General features: G+C 34.5%; 3 protein-coding genes across 7 annotated transcripts in view; 2 read left to right on the top strand and 1 right to left on the bottom strand.

Moving 5' to 3' along the window:
* Positions 1–1434: 1434 nt before the first annotated feature.
* Pdxk (pyridoxal kinase) lies at positions 1435–11337 on the bottom strand. Of its 5 annotated transcripts, XM_070143846.1 has the most exons (9): positions 11212–11272; positions 10742–10772; positions 10410–10504; positions 8206–8305; positions 6534–6677; positions 6149–6269; positions 5604–5752; positions 4739–4860; positions 1435–4137 (listed from the first exon to the last, which is right to left on the bottom strand). In XM_070143846.1, exons 2-9 carry the CDS (start codon positions 10761–10763, stop codon positions 3952–3954), a joined length of 939 nt encoding a protein of 312 aa, XP_069999947.1. In that variant the 5' UTR covers positions 10764–10772; positions 11212–11272; the 3' UTR covers positions 1435–3951. The 5 variants fall into 5 exon arrangements, with proteins under 5 accessions (XP_069999947.1, XP_069999949.1, XP_069999948.1 ...); XM_070143848.1 differs by lacking the exon at positions 10742–10772 and having other exon boundaries at positions 11270–11337; XM_070143847.1 differs by lacking the exon at positions 10742–10772 and having other exon boundaries at positions 11212–11325.
* Positions 11338–11598: 261 nt separating this feature from the next.
* fh (frataxin) lies at positions 11599–14197 on the top strand. The gene is made up of 4 exons (XM_027354809.2): positions 11599–11735; positions 12571–12756; positions 13370–13487; positions 13946–14197. The coding sequence occupies exons 1-4, from the start codon at positions 11614–11616 to the stop codon at positions 14195–14197; spliced, it is 678 nt and encodes a 225-aa protein (XP_027210610.2). The 5' UTR covers positions 11599–11613.
* A 234-nt stretch (positions 14198–14431) lies between these two features.
* LOC113803989 (uncharacterized protein KIAA0825 homolog) overlaps positions 14432–17500 on the top strand; it is a gene marked incomplete in the record, with an annotated part of 5803 nt that continues 2734 nt past the window's right edge. The window contains 6 exon segments of the mRNA XM_070143844.1: positions 14432–15036; positions 15553–15749; positions 15885–15991; positions 16304–16519; positions 16658–16876; positions 17158–17322. Coding sequence (XP_069999945.1) covers positions 14432–15036; positions 15553–15749; positions 15885–15991; positions 16304–16519; positions 16658–16876; positions 17158–17322 — 1509 coding nt within the window.

Below are 17500 nucleotides of genomic sequence, written 5' to 3'. Positions count from 1 at the left end.
GCTAAGCTATCTATCTCTTTTGATCTATCGTTGTATTTTCATTCGATTTCAAACATGCATAGAGATAAAAACGACCGGCAATAACCGCTTAGCTATAGACCGCAACAGAATGCAATAATCTATCTATAGGGAGTCCCTGTTTCTCGTTAGCCATAATCGAATACGGTAGTCCTTAAAGAACCATATTTTCTGAAGATAAGGCTCTGTCGTTATCTCAGCCATACCCCCCCAACCCTATGTTGAAGTGGTCTGAACTTCCATTGACCTTGATCGATATCTCAGGATCCTAGGATACTGTACTACTCAGGTTGTGTAAAACATCGATACCGGAGATCTTACGTACCGGATAACTTCTGCCGGGGAGCTAATATGACTCCTGCTTTCGTCTTTTTTTTCAAATATACAATACCATTGCATCCAAGACCAATTTTTACCTCGGAGTGAGTTAGAAGAGGAATCTCTTGCAATATATTTTAGAATCCTAGAAACTAATGTTGTGTTAATGGAACATTACTAGGTTATATAAAGGTGGAATTATTAGAGAGTAATTCTCTAATAGAGATTTGTCACTTCCTTTGCAAATTCAGAAGGATCATAGTGTTCATTGAATAAAATAGTCCAGTTGTTATGGTAAATGTAAAATTGGGACAAATTAATCAGATTTCAAACATCTGTCTTAGCAGTATTAAATAGCATTGCTCTTGAGAAAAAAATACTAGTTGGCACAAACCATTCTGTCAAGATTTTTGTGATGAAAAAAATCATTTGCCAGAACACTATTATTTCTTCCAAGGACAAAGTAAAGATTTGTTTTGGATTCATGGATTTTCGATAATCCATCAGAATAGCAGAGAAGAAGATTGATCACTTGACATGTCAGCTGAGGAGAACTGGTCAATGGCTGAAACAAATACATGTGCTATACATCAAAGGTCATATAGCACCATGGTAAAGTATTGTGGTGTGCCAAGGGGAGAGGAACCTGCAACTCTGTGGCTTTTTGAAGTTAGGATTTCAGTCACTGTGGATAGGAAATCCCAGAGTGAAAAAAAAGGATAACATAGCTTTGTCACTGTAGTAATGAAGAATACAAACATCATTTTCTGCTACCAGTGAATCTATTATGACTATAGTACTCAAAAGCAAGTATAATTTATATTTACAAATCTTATTATATGCAAATCTTAGGAGCCATTACTGCTAAATAAGTCACATAAAGATATCCCCTTTTCAGTCAACAAAATATTTCTTTAATTTTCACAAAATACCTTTTGACTTTCATACATGTATACTCATTCTCCCAAAGGACCAAATTATCATACTATCATTTCTATATATTTATTTATCTTTTGTCTGATTTTCATTAGCTCTTTCAGAAAATCTAAATGAAACAACACCAGTATTTTTCTCATTTGGAAATGAAAGTAACAGGAAGAAAGTGTAAAACACTTTTATTTTAGGACTGACACACTTTTTGCACATTTGGCTGTGATAAAAAAGAGTACAGCTCAAAAGAAAAACAATGTATACTATCATACTACACAACATTATATACTATATCCTGTAAACAATACTGGAAGACAATGATATGCATCAAGCACCATACAACCAATGATGCTGTCTTTAAACCAACTAGATGTACATAAATACACCTCTGTAATGTAACTCAATCAACACAAGAATGATCTTGCATAATAATGAATGATACACTAAACACATTCATAATGTCTTACACACATACATGCAAAGATGCAGAGGTAAAACAAGTTTACATGTGTGTCTTATTCTCCTTTATTGTAGCATGTTTTACCATATACTCATTCAGTTAAACAAACATCATCTGCTACCATCATATTTTGTCTTTTTAATCCTCTAACAGTGAACTTTAAGTCACCTGGCCAATAAGTCAAATAATCCAATAAGTTAATAAAACAAATCTGAATAACATTAGTACAAAAATATAAAATTAACATGAATGTGACATAAATTAGAGAAAAATAATAAAGGGACATATTCTCCATGCACAGGCCCAGACCTCCCTAGCACCCTCAGGATCCACCATGTCAAGCAATAAAACTTATATACATACCTTCAAATCCTTTTGTTTATATCATACTGTTTTTTTAATAATAACTGAAATTTAACAGGCTTGCATTTTGATATATGCTACTAATTTAACATTGTATTTAACTAAAGGAAAAAGTAAATGTCTTTATTCATTTCTTTCATGTGTTTCCTCCTTTTCATATAGATAATGATCCTTATCTATACTTAAAGCACGATATCAATACATATGATGAAACTGTAATATTGACTCATATTACATTATAACATTATGAAAACTATGGAAAACAGATTAACAACATATGTCAATTTTTAAAAATAACTTAAATGCAAGTATCATGTCACATTTTGGAAGTCTGAAATTGCATAAGTTAAAAACATGAGTGCATGATTGCCTCTGGACATAGCCATCTGAAAGTAGCTGTAAATGCAACTTCATACAATACAATCATCTTTTTAGAAGTTATTCTAAATTATGCAAATACAAGAAGTCCCACATGCCATATTTCTATTTCAAAGAGAAGTACCATTCTTAACAGCACGGTTCAATAACAGTCTTACATATGACTTAAAGAAATAAATACATCTTATATATGACTTAAAGAAATAAGTACACACCATCATATTGATCACAAGCTTTGAGTAAACTGCAAAATAATATTACTTAATATATTGTGTCCATGTGTACTAGTGTATGCTCAAGTGCATGTATGTGCACTTATGTGTACAAATTAAGTAATCAATGAAACTCATACATAATAATGAAAGACTCATTACATGAGATCCAGTATTATATCAGACATGAATAGTAGTTTGATATTTATAATGTAAAAAATAATTAGTTTTTTATATAAAATGTAATAATCTCTTAGACATGGTATAACACAAAGCCAAAATCCAGAAAATTAGGAAATTTCAGTATGATGAAGTGAGTCCTTAGCAGGTTAGTTATATATATGAAAATATAATTAAAATCAAGTTCTTTCAAACTGTGATAAAGGCAACTTTATCAATAATAATTTTCATTCCCTATCTTCCATATATTTCTGGAGAAAATCGAAAAAAAAGTCTATTTCTCTAATACATGTTAAAAGTTGATAACCCTTTTGCACTGAAATATCATAAATTGCAAAGTTACGCACAGAAGCTATGTAACGTAGTCATTGCTTTCTCAATTTCCAAATTCAACAGTAATGAGGGATCAAGAAATTCATTTTGCGAAAGAAATGCAGAAAGTGTGTGTTTATGTGTTTCTCTATGCACATCTGCCTTTTCTCTTGCATTTGCATGTATGTCCCTTGTGTGTGTTACAGTTGTATGCATTCAGGTGGCTATGTGAACATAAATCTTTCACATCAACAAACATGTATTATAGTTACAGACATGGACCATCCTGGTTTTGTGTATACCGAAATTTTCTGACAATGTGTCAACACAGCCAAGTGTTTAGTCATCCATGAGCCAACTTGAGAATACAAACATTGAATATTTCCAAAGAAGAGGTAGTAAAGCAAAAACATGTGTTCTTGTAGTATATATAAGCACTTGGAAAATATAAAGAAAGAGTACAATAAATAAAATATACTCCCCCCATACTGTATACAACAATGTATATAATCTAATAAATAATCTTTAAAAAACACTGTAGACTCCTTAAAATAAAGAAACAAATTTTGTTATTCATAAAATCACACAAAATATATATTCAAATAAGGTATCCTACACAGGCATAGAACTTACTAAAAGGATCAGTGAAGATGTAAAATCAAAAATAAAAGTAAACAAAAAAAATATATAACATGTAGCAATCTTGGCCAAAATGAATTGCAACTGTCAAATACTAGTGCTCATAGCATCTCTGAAGGCTGGATCTCATGTGTACCAGGATTAATTCTCTAACACACTAGCTTTGCACTTGGACACTGGGCTGCGGATGTCGTCTAAGCTCTGAACCAACTTGAGTTCGAGGTGGCGCACTGTTAGAGGTGTATCAGGCCCAGCCTCCTGACGGGCCATGTCCAGGGTGCGGCGTAAGATGGTCTGCATGGTGTCAACGGTGTTCTCAACAGATTTCTGGGGGAAGGGGGCAAAGGGAGATTGAGAGAGAGAGAGAGAGAGAGAGAGAGAGAGAGAGAGAGAGAGAGAGAGAGAGAGAGAGAGAGAGAGAGAGAGAGAGAGAGAGAGAGAGAGAGAGAGAGAGAGAGAGAGAGAGAGAGAAAGGAGAGAGAGAGAAGGAGAGAGAGAGAAGGAGAGAGAGAGGGAGACAGAGAGAGGGAGACAGAGAGAGGGAGACAGAGAGAGGGAGACAGAGAGAGGGAGACAGAGAGAGGGAGAGAGAGAGAGTGAGAAAGAGTGAGAGAGTGAAAGAGAGTGAGAGAGAGAGAGAGAGAGAGAGAGAGAGAGAGAGAGAGAGAGAGAGAGAGAGAGAGAGAGAGAGAGAGAGACAGAGACAGAGAGAGAGAGAGAGAGAGAGAGAGAGAGAGTGAGAGTGAGAGACAGAGAAATACATAAGAAATGAAAAAGAAAGTAAAATGGAGAGACAGAACCAGAGAGAGAAAGACATGCAAGGAAAACTTAAAACAAAACAATTCTGAAAATTCTAACTATCTTTCCAGTGAACCATGAGAATCCATACACTTGAAACTAAACCAGAAGGACCTTATTACAAACTAACCTTCAGATTACTGTCTGTGTGGTGCATCCAGCCCAAGAGCAGAGATGCAAAGAGATCTCCCGTGCCGGTGAAGTTAACAGGGAGACGAGGGATGCCAATCTGTAGGCGTGTGCTTGTACCATCTGTAATGAAAAATTGGTTTATGATTAGCTTCCCTTCACCTGTAGTAACTTCTCTTTACTTACTTTACCTCTATTTCATACTTTTAATCACTTCTACTTAATCACTTCTCATAACTTTCCTTCATTTTACTTCAATACTTACTAAATATGGGTTCTACTTTATTTATCTTCCTATACCCCATTATGATTAACAGTCATCTCTATAGGTTATGTATGTACTTCATGTAATGCACATTTTGTGTATCAAAACCAGCTTAATTATTAATACTAATTCCATATAATAGATTTAATACTAATCGCAAAATTAATAGGAGTTAACTTCATGATTACAGAATGCAATTTGGATATTTGACAAATATTTAATGCATGTACAAGGTAAGTTTTTTCTTTTTTTATAAGAAATCTATTGACGATTTTAAAATTGATAATAGATAATACAGCAGTCTACTTATCAATATCAAACTGCTTAAGTCAAACAAATTTTAGCATGATATATTAAAATCTCTATCAATTACCCTCAACTGGGAAAAAACTTTATTAAATGAATGCAACGTCAAAGTGACCACTCCCTATTCATGAAATTTAATTAAGACATTCATTGCTATTTCCTTTTGTGCTCACAACATCATTCTTGGAACCTAAAACAGCACATACAGTACATTCAAACAATGCACAATTCATCTTCCTAAACTGATAAAGCTGATAAAGATAAAACCAATGCTCAACATGAATAAGGTACGTACTGATTACAGAAGAGGCCAGACCGAGCAGTTCGTTCTCTGAGCCAAGTTCCGTACTGGAGAGAACCACTGTCTTAGCGCCCTGGTCATGAAACCATTTCATGACTTCCAATGCGTCACCCTCATTCTTGATCTTCCGTCCAGAGAGTAACCTTTCAATAACAATTGAGTAAAAATGAATATCTTTGTAATTGGCAAACAGGCATAATAAGGATAACATTAACTTGTAAAGAATGTAATGAATGCTTCCACATCAGATCCAAAATCATTTTCTATATTTGTAAAAGAAGTCCTGACCTATTTTTAATAATCTATATCAAGATACTGATAACACGTTTAGAGAGAGATTTTCTAGAAAGAGCAACCCTGTAATTCCAGTGGACAGCAAAAGTTTTCACTCCATGTAGTGCAACTGTCCATTTCACACCCCGTACAACATAACGCTGATGCATCACATATTATCTTTAAGTTCCTATCTTTAGAACTTGTTATATATGTCTTTTTAGACAAATTATGTTATCACAGCCTATCTGTTAAATCTTACTTACTCTGCCTCATACTGGTTTGGTGTAATGATATCTGCTAGAGGGACAATATGTTCCCTATACACGGGTAAGAGGTCTTCAGGTACATACATTTTTCCATGGTCCCCCATGACTGGGTCACACACTGGAAAGACGAAAGGAAAGAAATGGAATGTTGAAAAGCACAAATGCTGAGGAAACTGATAATAGCAAGAAGATGAAAGTTTAAAAGAAAAAGAAGACAAAGAGGGATGTGAAAGAACCCTGTACAAAGAAAATAGAGATGGAATTTCTTAAAAGATAATGACTGACATACTGTATACAGAGAGAGGCAGATATATATGTGCATATACACATTTAAAAACAATAATAAAACACAAATATGAATTCATCCATTTCCCACACTAACCATATATCAAATTCGGGTTGACCGTCTTCAGATGCTCAACCACACTCTTCACCTTCTCCAGAAAGGACTTTGACCCAATGTATCCCGTTAGCAGGTGAGAGTAAAAGTCAATACCGTTGCTCTTTAATCCTTCAATTAAGTCACCTGAAGAGACAAAGCAAGAACAACTCAGAAGCTAGTAAAGCCAATAATCTTAAACCTAAAAGCTTTACATTATAAAAAGAGGGTCCTTGTTTATATGAACAACAGTATTAAGAAACTCTAACCTCGTACTACATCTCTGCCATGCGATGCAACTGTTATCTAAGTTCTAGAGAGTTGGAACTACAGCTAAAGAGATAAAGTTAAAGAGATATGTGAGTAATATCATCATTGGCTTTCCTCTCCTGTTAAACTATATTAGCATATATTAATGAATCTTATCTGTCACACAACATCTCAAGAACTAAATTATGTAGTCTCTATGTCATTTAACATTTAACGGATTAAATGAACTAATAACAAAGAAATATACCCAATGCCCTCCTTATAAAATATCATCATAAAGACATGTCCTTTTTGGGCTTTACATAACTGTTATGAACCCTATGTTATCTAATCTCATGCTCTGTAGGTATCAGGGTCATATAGCCTAAGAATCTAAACCTATCCCAGGCCACAAAATCTTTCTTTTTTTCTTTTTTTTTTTACTTGTTATTCCAAAAGTGATTCCCCAGCATGTCTGTCCATGACTAGAATACTGATGAGCAGCAGCTACACATAATCTTGGCCATGTTTGTAACCACAAGCATATAAACCTTTCATAAAAGACTTCTAAGGTAAATGGTTAAAAAACAACCAGCTTTTAAGGAGTATAAACTAATTATGTGTTCCATTTTAAAAATTAGAACTGCAAACAAATAATATCACTAGAAACCTTTTTTATAGTAACAACTTGACAACTCTTATCTGTATTATGATTCATGTATTCTTGAAATAATTTCTCAGACCTCTGCATTAAGTCAGTCTGCGTATTTCTTAAGTCACAAGCTAACTGTTTCATCCAATAACGCAATCATTTATAAGTACTGCATAAGTAAAATATCTTAAGTAGATTCTTAGAATCATACAGAACACCAAGGTGCTACATGCAGGCATAAAAGCACACACAAACAGTTACTCTGAATATTAGTAACATGACACAGAGGCTATGGGAAGGATCAATGAATTATCATATGATATGCACCATTTAATATTATATATATTAATAACATACATACATGCTGCACAGAAAACCATGCAAAAACTATATGGTTACTTATTTTTGTTACAGCAGACAAAACCTATAGATAAAAAGCCAAATTCTCATCCTCTATAATTTAAAAAATAGATGCCACATTCTCTCAAGTCTAATTCTCAATTCATTACAACAAAATATTTCATGCTTACTTGTATTCTCCAACTGAGACTTTTCTATAAGGCCAACCTTTTGTAACTATTATGAGATGCAAGGAAATATGAAATACAAATTACTTTGCTTTTTGGGAGGACCATAATAATAATAATAATAATAATAATAATAAAAACACTAAAAACAAAATGATTTACAGTATTCAATATCTTTCAGTTTCTTCAAATAAAGACACAACTTGGGGATTCCTTACAAACTGTGACACTCCCTTATCATACTTACCTAACTGATTATTGTCTAACACTTGTCCCTTGAACGACTTATAGCCAGTGTGGTTGGAAAACTGCACTGAATTGATGGTATCTACCTCAAATCCTAGTACCTACAAGAATAAGAATAAACATAAATGAACAGCGTGAATTTATCTCTGATGGGTAAATAAGTTGCTTTCTTCCGTCCTTTTTCTTTATGTCAGTGCGAAAATTTCCTAAGTGTGTCTCTGTAATCTCTCTCTCTTGCTGGAAATATTCAGCACAGAGGTACATGGAATATGATCTTATGACTGCATAAAACACATTGGCTATCTTGTATCCCCAAAACCATTTATCATATATGTTAAAAAAGAGGTTGTATATGGTCAGAAAACACAATGGCTATATTCTATCCCCAAAACCATTTATCATACAGGTTAAAAAAGAAGTCATATATGGTCGCTCCTCCCTTTACTTAAATATAGAGATACCATATGTGCTAAAAACACAAACATTACACATTGGTTCTCCATTTCACTTCAACAGTCACTTGCTTTTCTGATCCTTTTCTTCATTTTAGATGACAAATAAAACAATTACAGAAATTACAGTAAAACATCAAAATAATAATAATAAAAATAGTAATTTCATAACCATACTTCTTTTTGAAAATCTAGTTCAATTTCTTTCCCATGGATAATGATCCATACCAATCTAGAGAAGTATCCTTATACAGAAAGAATGTTTCCTACTTAGTTGGGACTCCATACCAACAATTTACACAATATATCTAAATAAATACTAACAAATAACCACCCTTATATAACCCTTGTTACTCTAACACAGGATGACATTTATAACTTGCAATTCAACTGACAGCTCAAGAAATTTTGGAGAGAAAAAAAAAAAAAAAAAGAAAAAAAGAAAGAAAAAAAAAAAAAAAAAAAAAAAAAATATATATATATATATATATATATATATATATATATATATAAAAATATATATAAAAATATACATATCTTATATGAAAGTCCACATGAGAAGGGTCAATTCATACAATACCCACCTCCTAATCTTGTTGAACTGGACAAAAAAACTTTTCATTAGTTTTCAAACCTAATCCTTGTCTGTATCCTTTAAACATTTTAATATCTTTTAAACATAACTTGATACAAAGCATCATACGTCCACTCCTGACATCCACTAAAGATAAAAACACTAATCCTATGTATATCCTGGAGAATTTGTATGACTTGACTGGATAAATAACGGGTAAAGTAAACATATACTCAGCACAGAAAAGAGGCAGAAAAGCTTTGCATTACCAATACTATAAATATGGTATGTGACATTTACAATGTATTTAGCCCACAGAATGCATCTGTGGTAACAATATTGGCTCCAATATCTAACAAGGATATGAGACATGCCTAGAAAATTACAGATTAACAATTGAAAAAACAAACACCAATAATAAATTCCATTATAATTACCCTTACTAGAGTGCTAACAGGTTAGAGCAACTGCTACACAATATACCATTTCAATTACTGCCAATATCATACTTATAGACCCAAGTTCATTTCCATGAACTAAAACTACACTCGTAAACATCTTTAAAAGTCAGGACCAGGTTCTTGACTATCACCATCAGTGATGTAAAGCTTATCTGAACATAGACATTAGACTATACATAGGCATTTGTAATGTAACATGCTCTCCAGCTGCACAAAGTTTGGGTATTTAGTATGTGTTGATCTTGCTGAATTCTTCCAATTTCATGTTTTAAATTCTTAATTAGTGTGGAATTACATTCATTTTTATTCCCTTGATAAGCATGCTTCAACCTTTACACACCATTCCTTTCTTTTAAGGCAATAATTATAGTAGTAAAGGTAAAGAATCCATAATCTTACATCCATTTCAAGAAAATATTGTACCCATGCAAGAATACTAGTGAGAATAGTAGGACTTAGATAAAGACCAAATCATAAGCAGAAGATCAGATATTGAAACCAATATGTGATTGTAATATGAACTTGTTGGAAGTAAGGATTTCATAATGCAGAAACAATATAATGCTTGTTTAAAAAAAAGGATTCCAACAAATATATGAGTATATATAAAAATTCTGCATATTACAAGAACTTCAGAGAGGGCATTAAGAAAATGATGGTAATAGTAATAACAAAATCATAAAGCCATTATCATCATATACCCAAAAGTACAACTTACCTGCAGTGGAAAACAGGCACTCTTGTTTCCAACATAGCCCGAGACAACATGGCTCTGGATTGACAGCACTCGCACATTGTTGGCAGCCATGACGACTTTGGTAAGAGAAAGGAATAAACTTTAGCCCAGTGACAATTCTTTTCCTCATTTCTTATATCTATCAACAATTTTAACATTCATTTACAACTTAATTCTAAACCAACTTAAGTCTTTGTTGCCTCTTAATTCCCACAATGAACACTGAGTCCTATCAATTTGCAGCTAAAAAGCTTAAAACAATTTACATCTATTCCTTTGTAGCACCAAACTTTTAGACGAAATCAAAGGCCTACATGCATTCATCCATCTCCTCATCTCAGACTCCTGAAACCAAGAGAGGATAATAGTATTGCCTAAACAAGTCTTTAATGATTAAATTCTCTCAATAAAAAAACATAATGTCATAGTATTGGTCATTTCTTGGCACCATATTAATGATAATGATAAAATGAATAATTCTATGACGAAAGCTAAAATATGCCATGATCTTCCAATACAAAAATATTGATAGATCAGCAGCTTAATATTGACATTTAGCGTATATCTCATTCTACTCTGCGCTAACATAAATTCTTACTTAAGATGGCAGTCACGTAGCACTGGGATGCTGCGCCTACAGTAACCACTCCTACCAATTTCCTAGGCCTATCATCTGCTCCCAGAAAATTCCATCTAGTGTGAATTCGTTCATATACTTACAAAAATCAGACAGCAACATAACTGTAAACTTATACCATTATATGAAACAACAAACATTCCATACCTATCTGTTTTCCGTACTTAAGGAGAATAATACAAAATTAACTACAGAAGTTTGTCACCTTCCCTCGACCAAGGCTCACACCGGACTGAACAGCTGATCAATGTGACACTGTTGTTTAGAAGGGACCCTGTATGTATCAAAAGGATTTTGTATATAAATCGGCTATGTTTTTAGTAAGGAATGCTATGTATTACATAATATATTAAGATATTTGCTTGATTTATATCGGAATCGATAGATTGAAATAAGATAATCGTGTTTTTTCATCCATAACTTTTCCCTGTTGTTTTAAGAGATCATGTAAAGAAAAAAAACACGTCAACGCAGAGGGAAAACACTAAAGCAAGATATCATATACAAAACATTCAATAAAGAATAAAGATTAACGAACAATAATCAGATATGTTGTGCAAAATCCAGCGGCAAAAAACGGCACCTTTAGCTCTTGTCCCACGATCAGCTGACCGGCTTCGTTGCCACGGAAACCGAAACACAACAAATATGATGTCTGTTTTCCTTCGCAGGTCAGTTTACAGGTCACAGGTCATGAAATCTGGTCTTGATATTTTCGGGAAACTAATAGTATATTAGCTGTGACTTTGTATGGTATCCGTCTCTTGGTTCAGCGTCACAGTGTGACTATTCAACTTAGCGTATATTTTGATTTCATATGATTAGATAATAATTGTAATAGCACGAAAGGAATTTTGCAATATGAAGGCACTGGAATGTGTTACATAACTTATAAACTAAATCACAAATGTAAATGTAAGGTGGGAGCAGATAGTGACATATTTATTGGCTTATGAAATGTTAGTCATGGATTATACATTATTTATACATCGTTTCTACGCTATTTAAATGGGTTGTCATTGATGGCACAACTTGGTATGGTTTAGTTTAATTGATAAATCCATGCTTGGGCCAATCGAAGCTGTACAGTAAACAGGCACGTCAACAAGTTTGCATGGCCAAAAAATAAGCAATAGAGAATTTCGTGGTGAAATCAGAAAAGTGTGCAGCCAGCTGGGCGCGCACAAAATTTCTGGTCTGACTCTTGAAGTAAACTGGGCTTTTCTATTTTTACCAAATAACACACATTTAATATCTCATACTATTCTAAAGTTGAAACTGCCACAACGCTTAAGGATTGAAGGTGAATCAGCCACTGATGATATTTCTTTTCTCTTCATGTAATAGGTTAATCAGCATATTTATTGGGGAGCACTTTTTTTTTTTTTACTCTTTATTCAATTAGCCTACCACTAAATATATGGTATCTACATCATATCTCATAAGTTCAAGTAATCAAAAGTGTTTCTTTATTGAGAATGAATGAATATATTCTTTATTTTTCAGTGTCATCCAGTATTGCCCCCAAGCTGCAACGAGACGGTTATCAAGATTATCCATTCGTCATTTATCACAGATTAGACTAAAGTTTCCTGTCACAGCCTCAACTTCATCCCAGTCCAAAAATAAAACACTCTTGTTCCAAGAATACACTTCGAGAGAATACACTGTCAGAGGTTATTGTTCTGTTGGGTAAGTGGTTTTATGTGTAATCTAATAGGGTGTGCATCTTAGGGTTTTTTTTATGAGTACAGGTTGCAGTGTTATCACCTTAAATCACAAGTTATGAAAAATAGAAAAAAAAAATGCATCTGCTAACTTCCGTTGTCATTAGATTTAAGGGAGTTTTGTGTAAATCGCTCTTTTTCTTGAATCATCCATAGCTGCATGAGGCACATGTGTCTAATTATAGCTGTTTTCTGTGCTGCAGCTCTATATTTAGTGTGATACCATTTTATATTTTTCTTCATTTTCTTACTATGTCCTAAACATAAATTTACTCTATGCTAAATCCAATAGAGATCTAATTTTGGTCTCACTTTTAGATGAACAAATCTTGCCATTAAAGAATATTCTTAAGTACTGCTATATTAATTAATGATACATACAATAAATTTCATTTATTGGGAACCAAAGGAATGTATATTTTTTACTTGCTTATATCCATGTGATTATAAACTCTTTCAGGTTTAAGGATACTAGTTAATAATGACTCGCAGAAATGCTAGAGGATGATACAAATAAGGTATCATATCTTTTACATTTATTTATCATATGTATTTATATGATTACTACTCTTTTCCAGAATAGATCAGTCAACCTATGAACATGTGAGTGATGAAACCCTGGAATCATTGACAGAATACTTAGAAGAGCTGGTCGAGAGTGATTGTGCTCCTGAAGATTCCGATGTCACCTTTTCTGTAAGTTATTAGGGTTAGTTTATTATGGAAACATCCATTTGCAATTCTGTCCCTCTCTTTCTTTTTTAAGCTGTCCTATCTCTCTGTGATCATTTTTATCCTTCTGTCTTTGTTTCATTTAATTCCTTTCTCCCTCCCTCGTGTCTTCACTCAGTTCTGGCTTAGATCCTGCTTCCTTCCATACTTCAAGTCCTTCTGTGTCCCTCAGTCCTTCAGTACCCACTTTGTGTTTTTCCCTCTCAATCCTCCTCTTTCATTCTCCTTGTCCATTGATTTTACTTATTCTTTCCCTCTTCCCTTCTCTTTTCCCTTTCTCCTTTCCTCTTGCACTCTTCCTCCCTCCTTTTTCTCATTCATTCATTCCATCCCAGATTTTGCACCAAACATTTGTATATACTATGTACATATTACATTTTAGCCAAATCTGTCATCTTAACTCTATAACCATACCATTACAGACTGGCGTACTGACTCTGCAGCTCGGAAATGCAGGCACATATGTAATTAATAAGCAAACTCCAAATAAGCAGATCTGGCTGTCCTCCCCTACAAGTGGGCCCAAGAGATATGACTTTATTAATGGGGTTTGGGTGTACCGCCACACAGGAGTCACTTTGCATGATCTGCTAACTGAAGAATTGTCGCCAGTATTTCAAATGGAAACTGACTTTTCCAAGTGTGCTTATGGAAGAATTGAATCTGATGACTAGTACATTTATATTGTACATATGTACCATTGACATTTATAAAGAAAAATAATGTGCAGATTTGGAAACATGTAGAAAAGGGACTGAATAAAATTACTTATCTTTGTTCTAACTTGTGCCTCATTTGCTTCTGAAAGTAAGTTATATACTCTTATCCTCTTGGAAACTTATAGATCAGTTGAATAAACCATTAAGTAAATGTAAAAGAATACCTTTCTTCCAAGACATTTATCAGCAATGGCTATGGACGTATCAAAGTTGGCAAGTTCTTCTAAGGACAAACTACACAAAGAATGGGCTGATTTCAAAGTGTCTGCCAAAGTCAAAGCGAAGCCTGTTTGCTTGTATGCCATTGGCGGGCAGAGGGATACCCCCATATCAGCTCTAGACAGTGTCAGCACCGGCATGTGCATCTGGGAGGAATGCCTCAAGTTGACAATTGACCCCACAGTTGACAGATCACGGGGGGTGCTGCCTAGTGAGGTCATGGTGGGAGCAGAGGGACAGGTTACTCTCTACCCTCCACGCCGTCACATCAATACTGAAGTGGGAGGATCCACACCTGGAAGCACAGTGTCCTCTGCCTCCAAAGCCAGCCAAAGCAAACCCAAATCCCTCCCAGGAGTTCCTGTGCCTAAAGGCAAACCACAGTCACCAAAGGCAGCATTGATGACTGCAGTGGAGCAGTCTGGAAATTACATGCTCGACCACGTGAAAAGGATTAGTGAAAATGCCTTTATTGCCGGAAACAATAAGATCCTCTTTGTATGCCTTGCTTCTGCGGCTCTAGTACGAAACAGACTCAATACCTACAAGGATATCCTGAAACAACCTAGCTCCAAGTAAGTTTACTAAATGCACTTTGACAGTTCAGCTCCTCTTAGCTATGTTAGGCTTAAATGAGATCAATTAAGTATCTCTTTCCTTCATTTGATGTATTCATTAGAAATGCCCTTAAATAGCCCTTGTTGATTAACATGTCTTTTCTTGTGTTCAATATTATGAAAAATGTTGGATGGAATCCATCTTTGGTTTTATTTTGATGGGAAATTATTCTCAGAATAGGAATACACAATTTTGAAGATTTGATTTCAGAGTACAGCTAAAATTATACAAAAAAGTGTCAGTGCTCAAGCCTATAGTTGATGACAGTTATTACATTTACAAATTGAAGTGTATATTTATGTCCACATTGCACATCACATTATGTGCTGACCTTTTAGTCTGTAATTGCAATTTGTTTGCAATTTGATACAATTAAATCATTGAACAAGTATTCAGATCATGATATTATATTTCAAACTTTTTGAACACATCATTATATTTTCCTTTTTTATTTATTCTGCTTCCTTTTCCAGAAACCTTACGAGTGCACTGGGACGATGTGGTGAGATGGTTGAGTTTCTGATGCAAAACATCCTTAGCTACAACTGTGACCTGCTTCACTCAGCCCTTTTGCATGATCCTGCCAGCCACGACTGGACTAACGTCAAACCTTATCATGAGAATGAAAAATTCTCGGAAAGCATTCAGATGTGGGCCTTTTACATGCAAGGTGCAGATGCTAGGCAAGCTTGTTCTTGTTGAAACTGTATTATAAAATATGGGCATAACTTCTCGTACCAGAAATGTTTGAAAACCTACTTTATGATTTATACCATAGTGGGAGTGTAATATTTCATTTCTCCAGGTGTTCGAAATGATTTGTGGCAGTATACTTCTCCACGCATGAGTGAAAGTATTTTAGCAAGCATATTTACCGACACTTTAAGCATCTTAGTCACAAGATATGCACAGGTATAATGGAAATATTTTAAAGATTTTCATTTAATTAATTTCCTTCTTGCCATGTATATATCTTTATAGATTTAATTTTAAGATTTTTAGTCATATATATGGTTATCTGGGATATGATATATTAGGGCAAATATTGATGTACATAGAGTTAAGTAAAGAGTTAGATAGATACAGATATGTAATTATTTACATTTATGTGTTATTTACATGGATTAATATAAACTGCTAAATAGATCTGTCTTTTTTTTAATGCTCTCTCTATCTCTCCATTTGATATTGTTATTTTAATTTACTACTGTTATTCTTCTTCAGATTGAGCCTAGTGATATGAGACTTCAGCATTACAAGGCCGATGTCGTTGCAATCCTGACAATAGTTGCTGCAACTCTCCCTTCCCTTGTTGCCTCTCCGACGATGCTCTTCTCGGTTCGCATCCATGAGTCCGTTGCTCTGCCCATCCATCGGCGTGCGGATCTGCTGCTCAAAGTTGCTGCTCTCAAGTGTGCACCAATCGAAAATGTGGCAAGAGTAAGTTTTATATGAGGATGAACTTTCCTTTGAAGGATACAAGTTATTAGTTATTTGGAATGTGCCCAGTTTTATTTGGAATGAAGAGTATACGTTCTTTCTCAAACATACGAATTACAGTTTGAACCTCCTCTACAGATATTTCACAAAGGTTTTGACAATGCGGTAAAGAGATCAGGATACCCAGACTCTCCAACAAGCATCGAGTCCACTCCGAATTGGCTCACTTTTCTCAATCCTTCGCTCTTTCCTCGTGGGCAATCATCTCTCAGGTTCCTTGGTGACCACCAGGCTGTTTATCTCACCTTACTTACGGTGGCCAGTCGACCGCAGCCCCAGTATCCACTCATAATAAGGGTAGGTAGTCTCATTTTTAAGCCCCAGTTTGCTGTAAAGTTCCTTTAATTCATCAAGAGAATTTTACATTATGTGTCCGTTGTATTTTGTAATTCTCAGTCATATTCTGTAGGAATATCAAAACTGAATATGTAATTCATCAAGGTATTTTATATAATATGCAAGTTGTAATACATCTTCCTGAAATACATTTTGTACAAACTGCAGAAATTTACAAGGCATGTGTCAAAAATATGATTTGCTCTTTCTCATTCGTGTTACCCACTTGTCTTGTATTGTAGGGTTTACTGATGCGGAAGTTCTTGGGTACAAAGACCCTAATGGAGGGACTGCATGATGCTCCTGGACAGGTCACAGCAGGAAAACCATGTGATGGCCCCATGTGCATGCCACACCTGTGCTCACCTCCTCTCATACCTCACACTGTGTATGCTGCCATTGCTCAGGTACGACTTTGTTCTATGCCTGTGACGATAATCTGTGTCTAATCTTTTTTTTTCTTTTCTTCTTTTTTCGTGTGTTGGGAACTGATGATGATAAACCAGTATCTGAAATGCAAACTGTGTTTACATCATGTTTGTCATTTATTTGATAAAAGTTGGAGTTATCAATTATGGTCTATTT

Source organism: Penaeus vannamei, chromosome 31 (genome assembly GCF_042767895.1).
Source record: "Penaeus vannamei isolate JL-2024 chromosome 31, ASM4276789v1, whole genome shotgun sequence".
In the NCBI taxonomy this organism is placed as follows: Eukaryota; Metazoa; Arthropoda; class Malacostraca; order Decapoda; family Penaeidae; genus Penaeus; species Penaeus vannamei.
Note: the sequence above shows the minus strand (reverse complement) of the source record. Positions and strands in the feature narration are given on the sequence as shown.

Excerpts from the sequence above, each read along its gene's own strand:
- Pdxk (XM_070143845.1), bottom strand. The coding sequence starts at position 10,763 with ATGAGGAGATGGATGAATGCATGTAGGCCTTTGATTTCGTCTAAAAGT. Across the intron at positions 6,678-8,205 it reads GTTAGACAATAATCAGTTAG|GTGACTTAATTGAAGGATTA; the intron begins GTAAGTATGATA and ends TTGTCTCTTCAG. Across the intron at positions 5,753-6,148 it reads CCAAACCAGTATGAGGCAGA|GTTACTCTCTGGACGGAAGA; the intron begins GTAAGTAAGATT and ends TGTTATTGAAAG.
- fh (XM_027354809.2), top strand. The coding sequence starts at position 11,614 with ATGTTGTGCAAAATCCAGCGGCAAAAAACGGCACCTTTAGCTCTTGTC. Across the intron at positions 11,736-12,570 it reads ATGTCTGTTTTCCTTCGCAG|TGTCATCCAGTATTGCCCCC; the intron begins GTCAGTTTACAG and ends TTTATTTTTCAG. Across the intron at positions 13,488-13,945 it reads ATTCCGATGTCACCTTTTCT|ACTGGCGTACTGACTCTGCA; the intron begins GTAAGTTATTAG and ends ATACCATTACAG.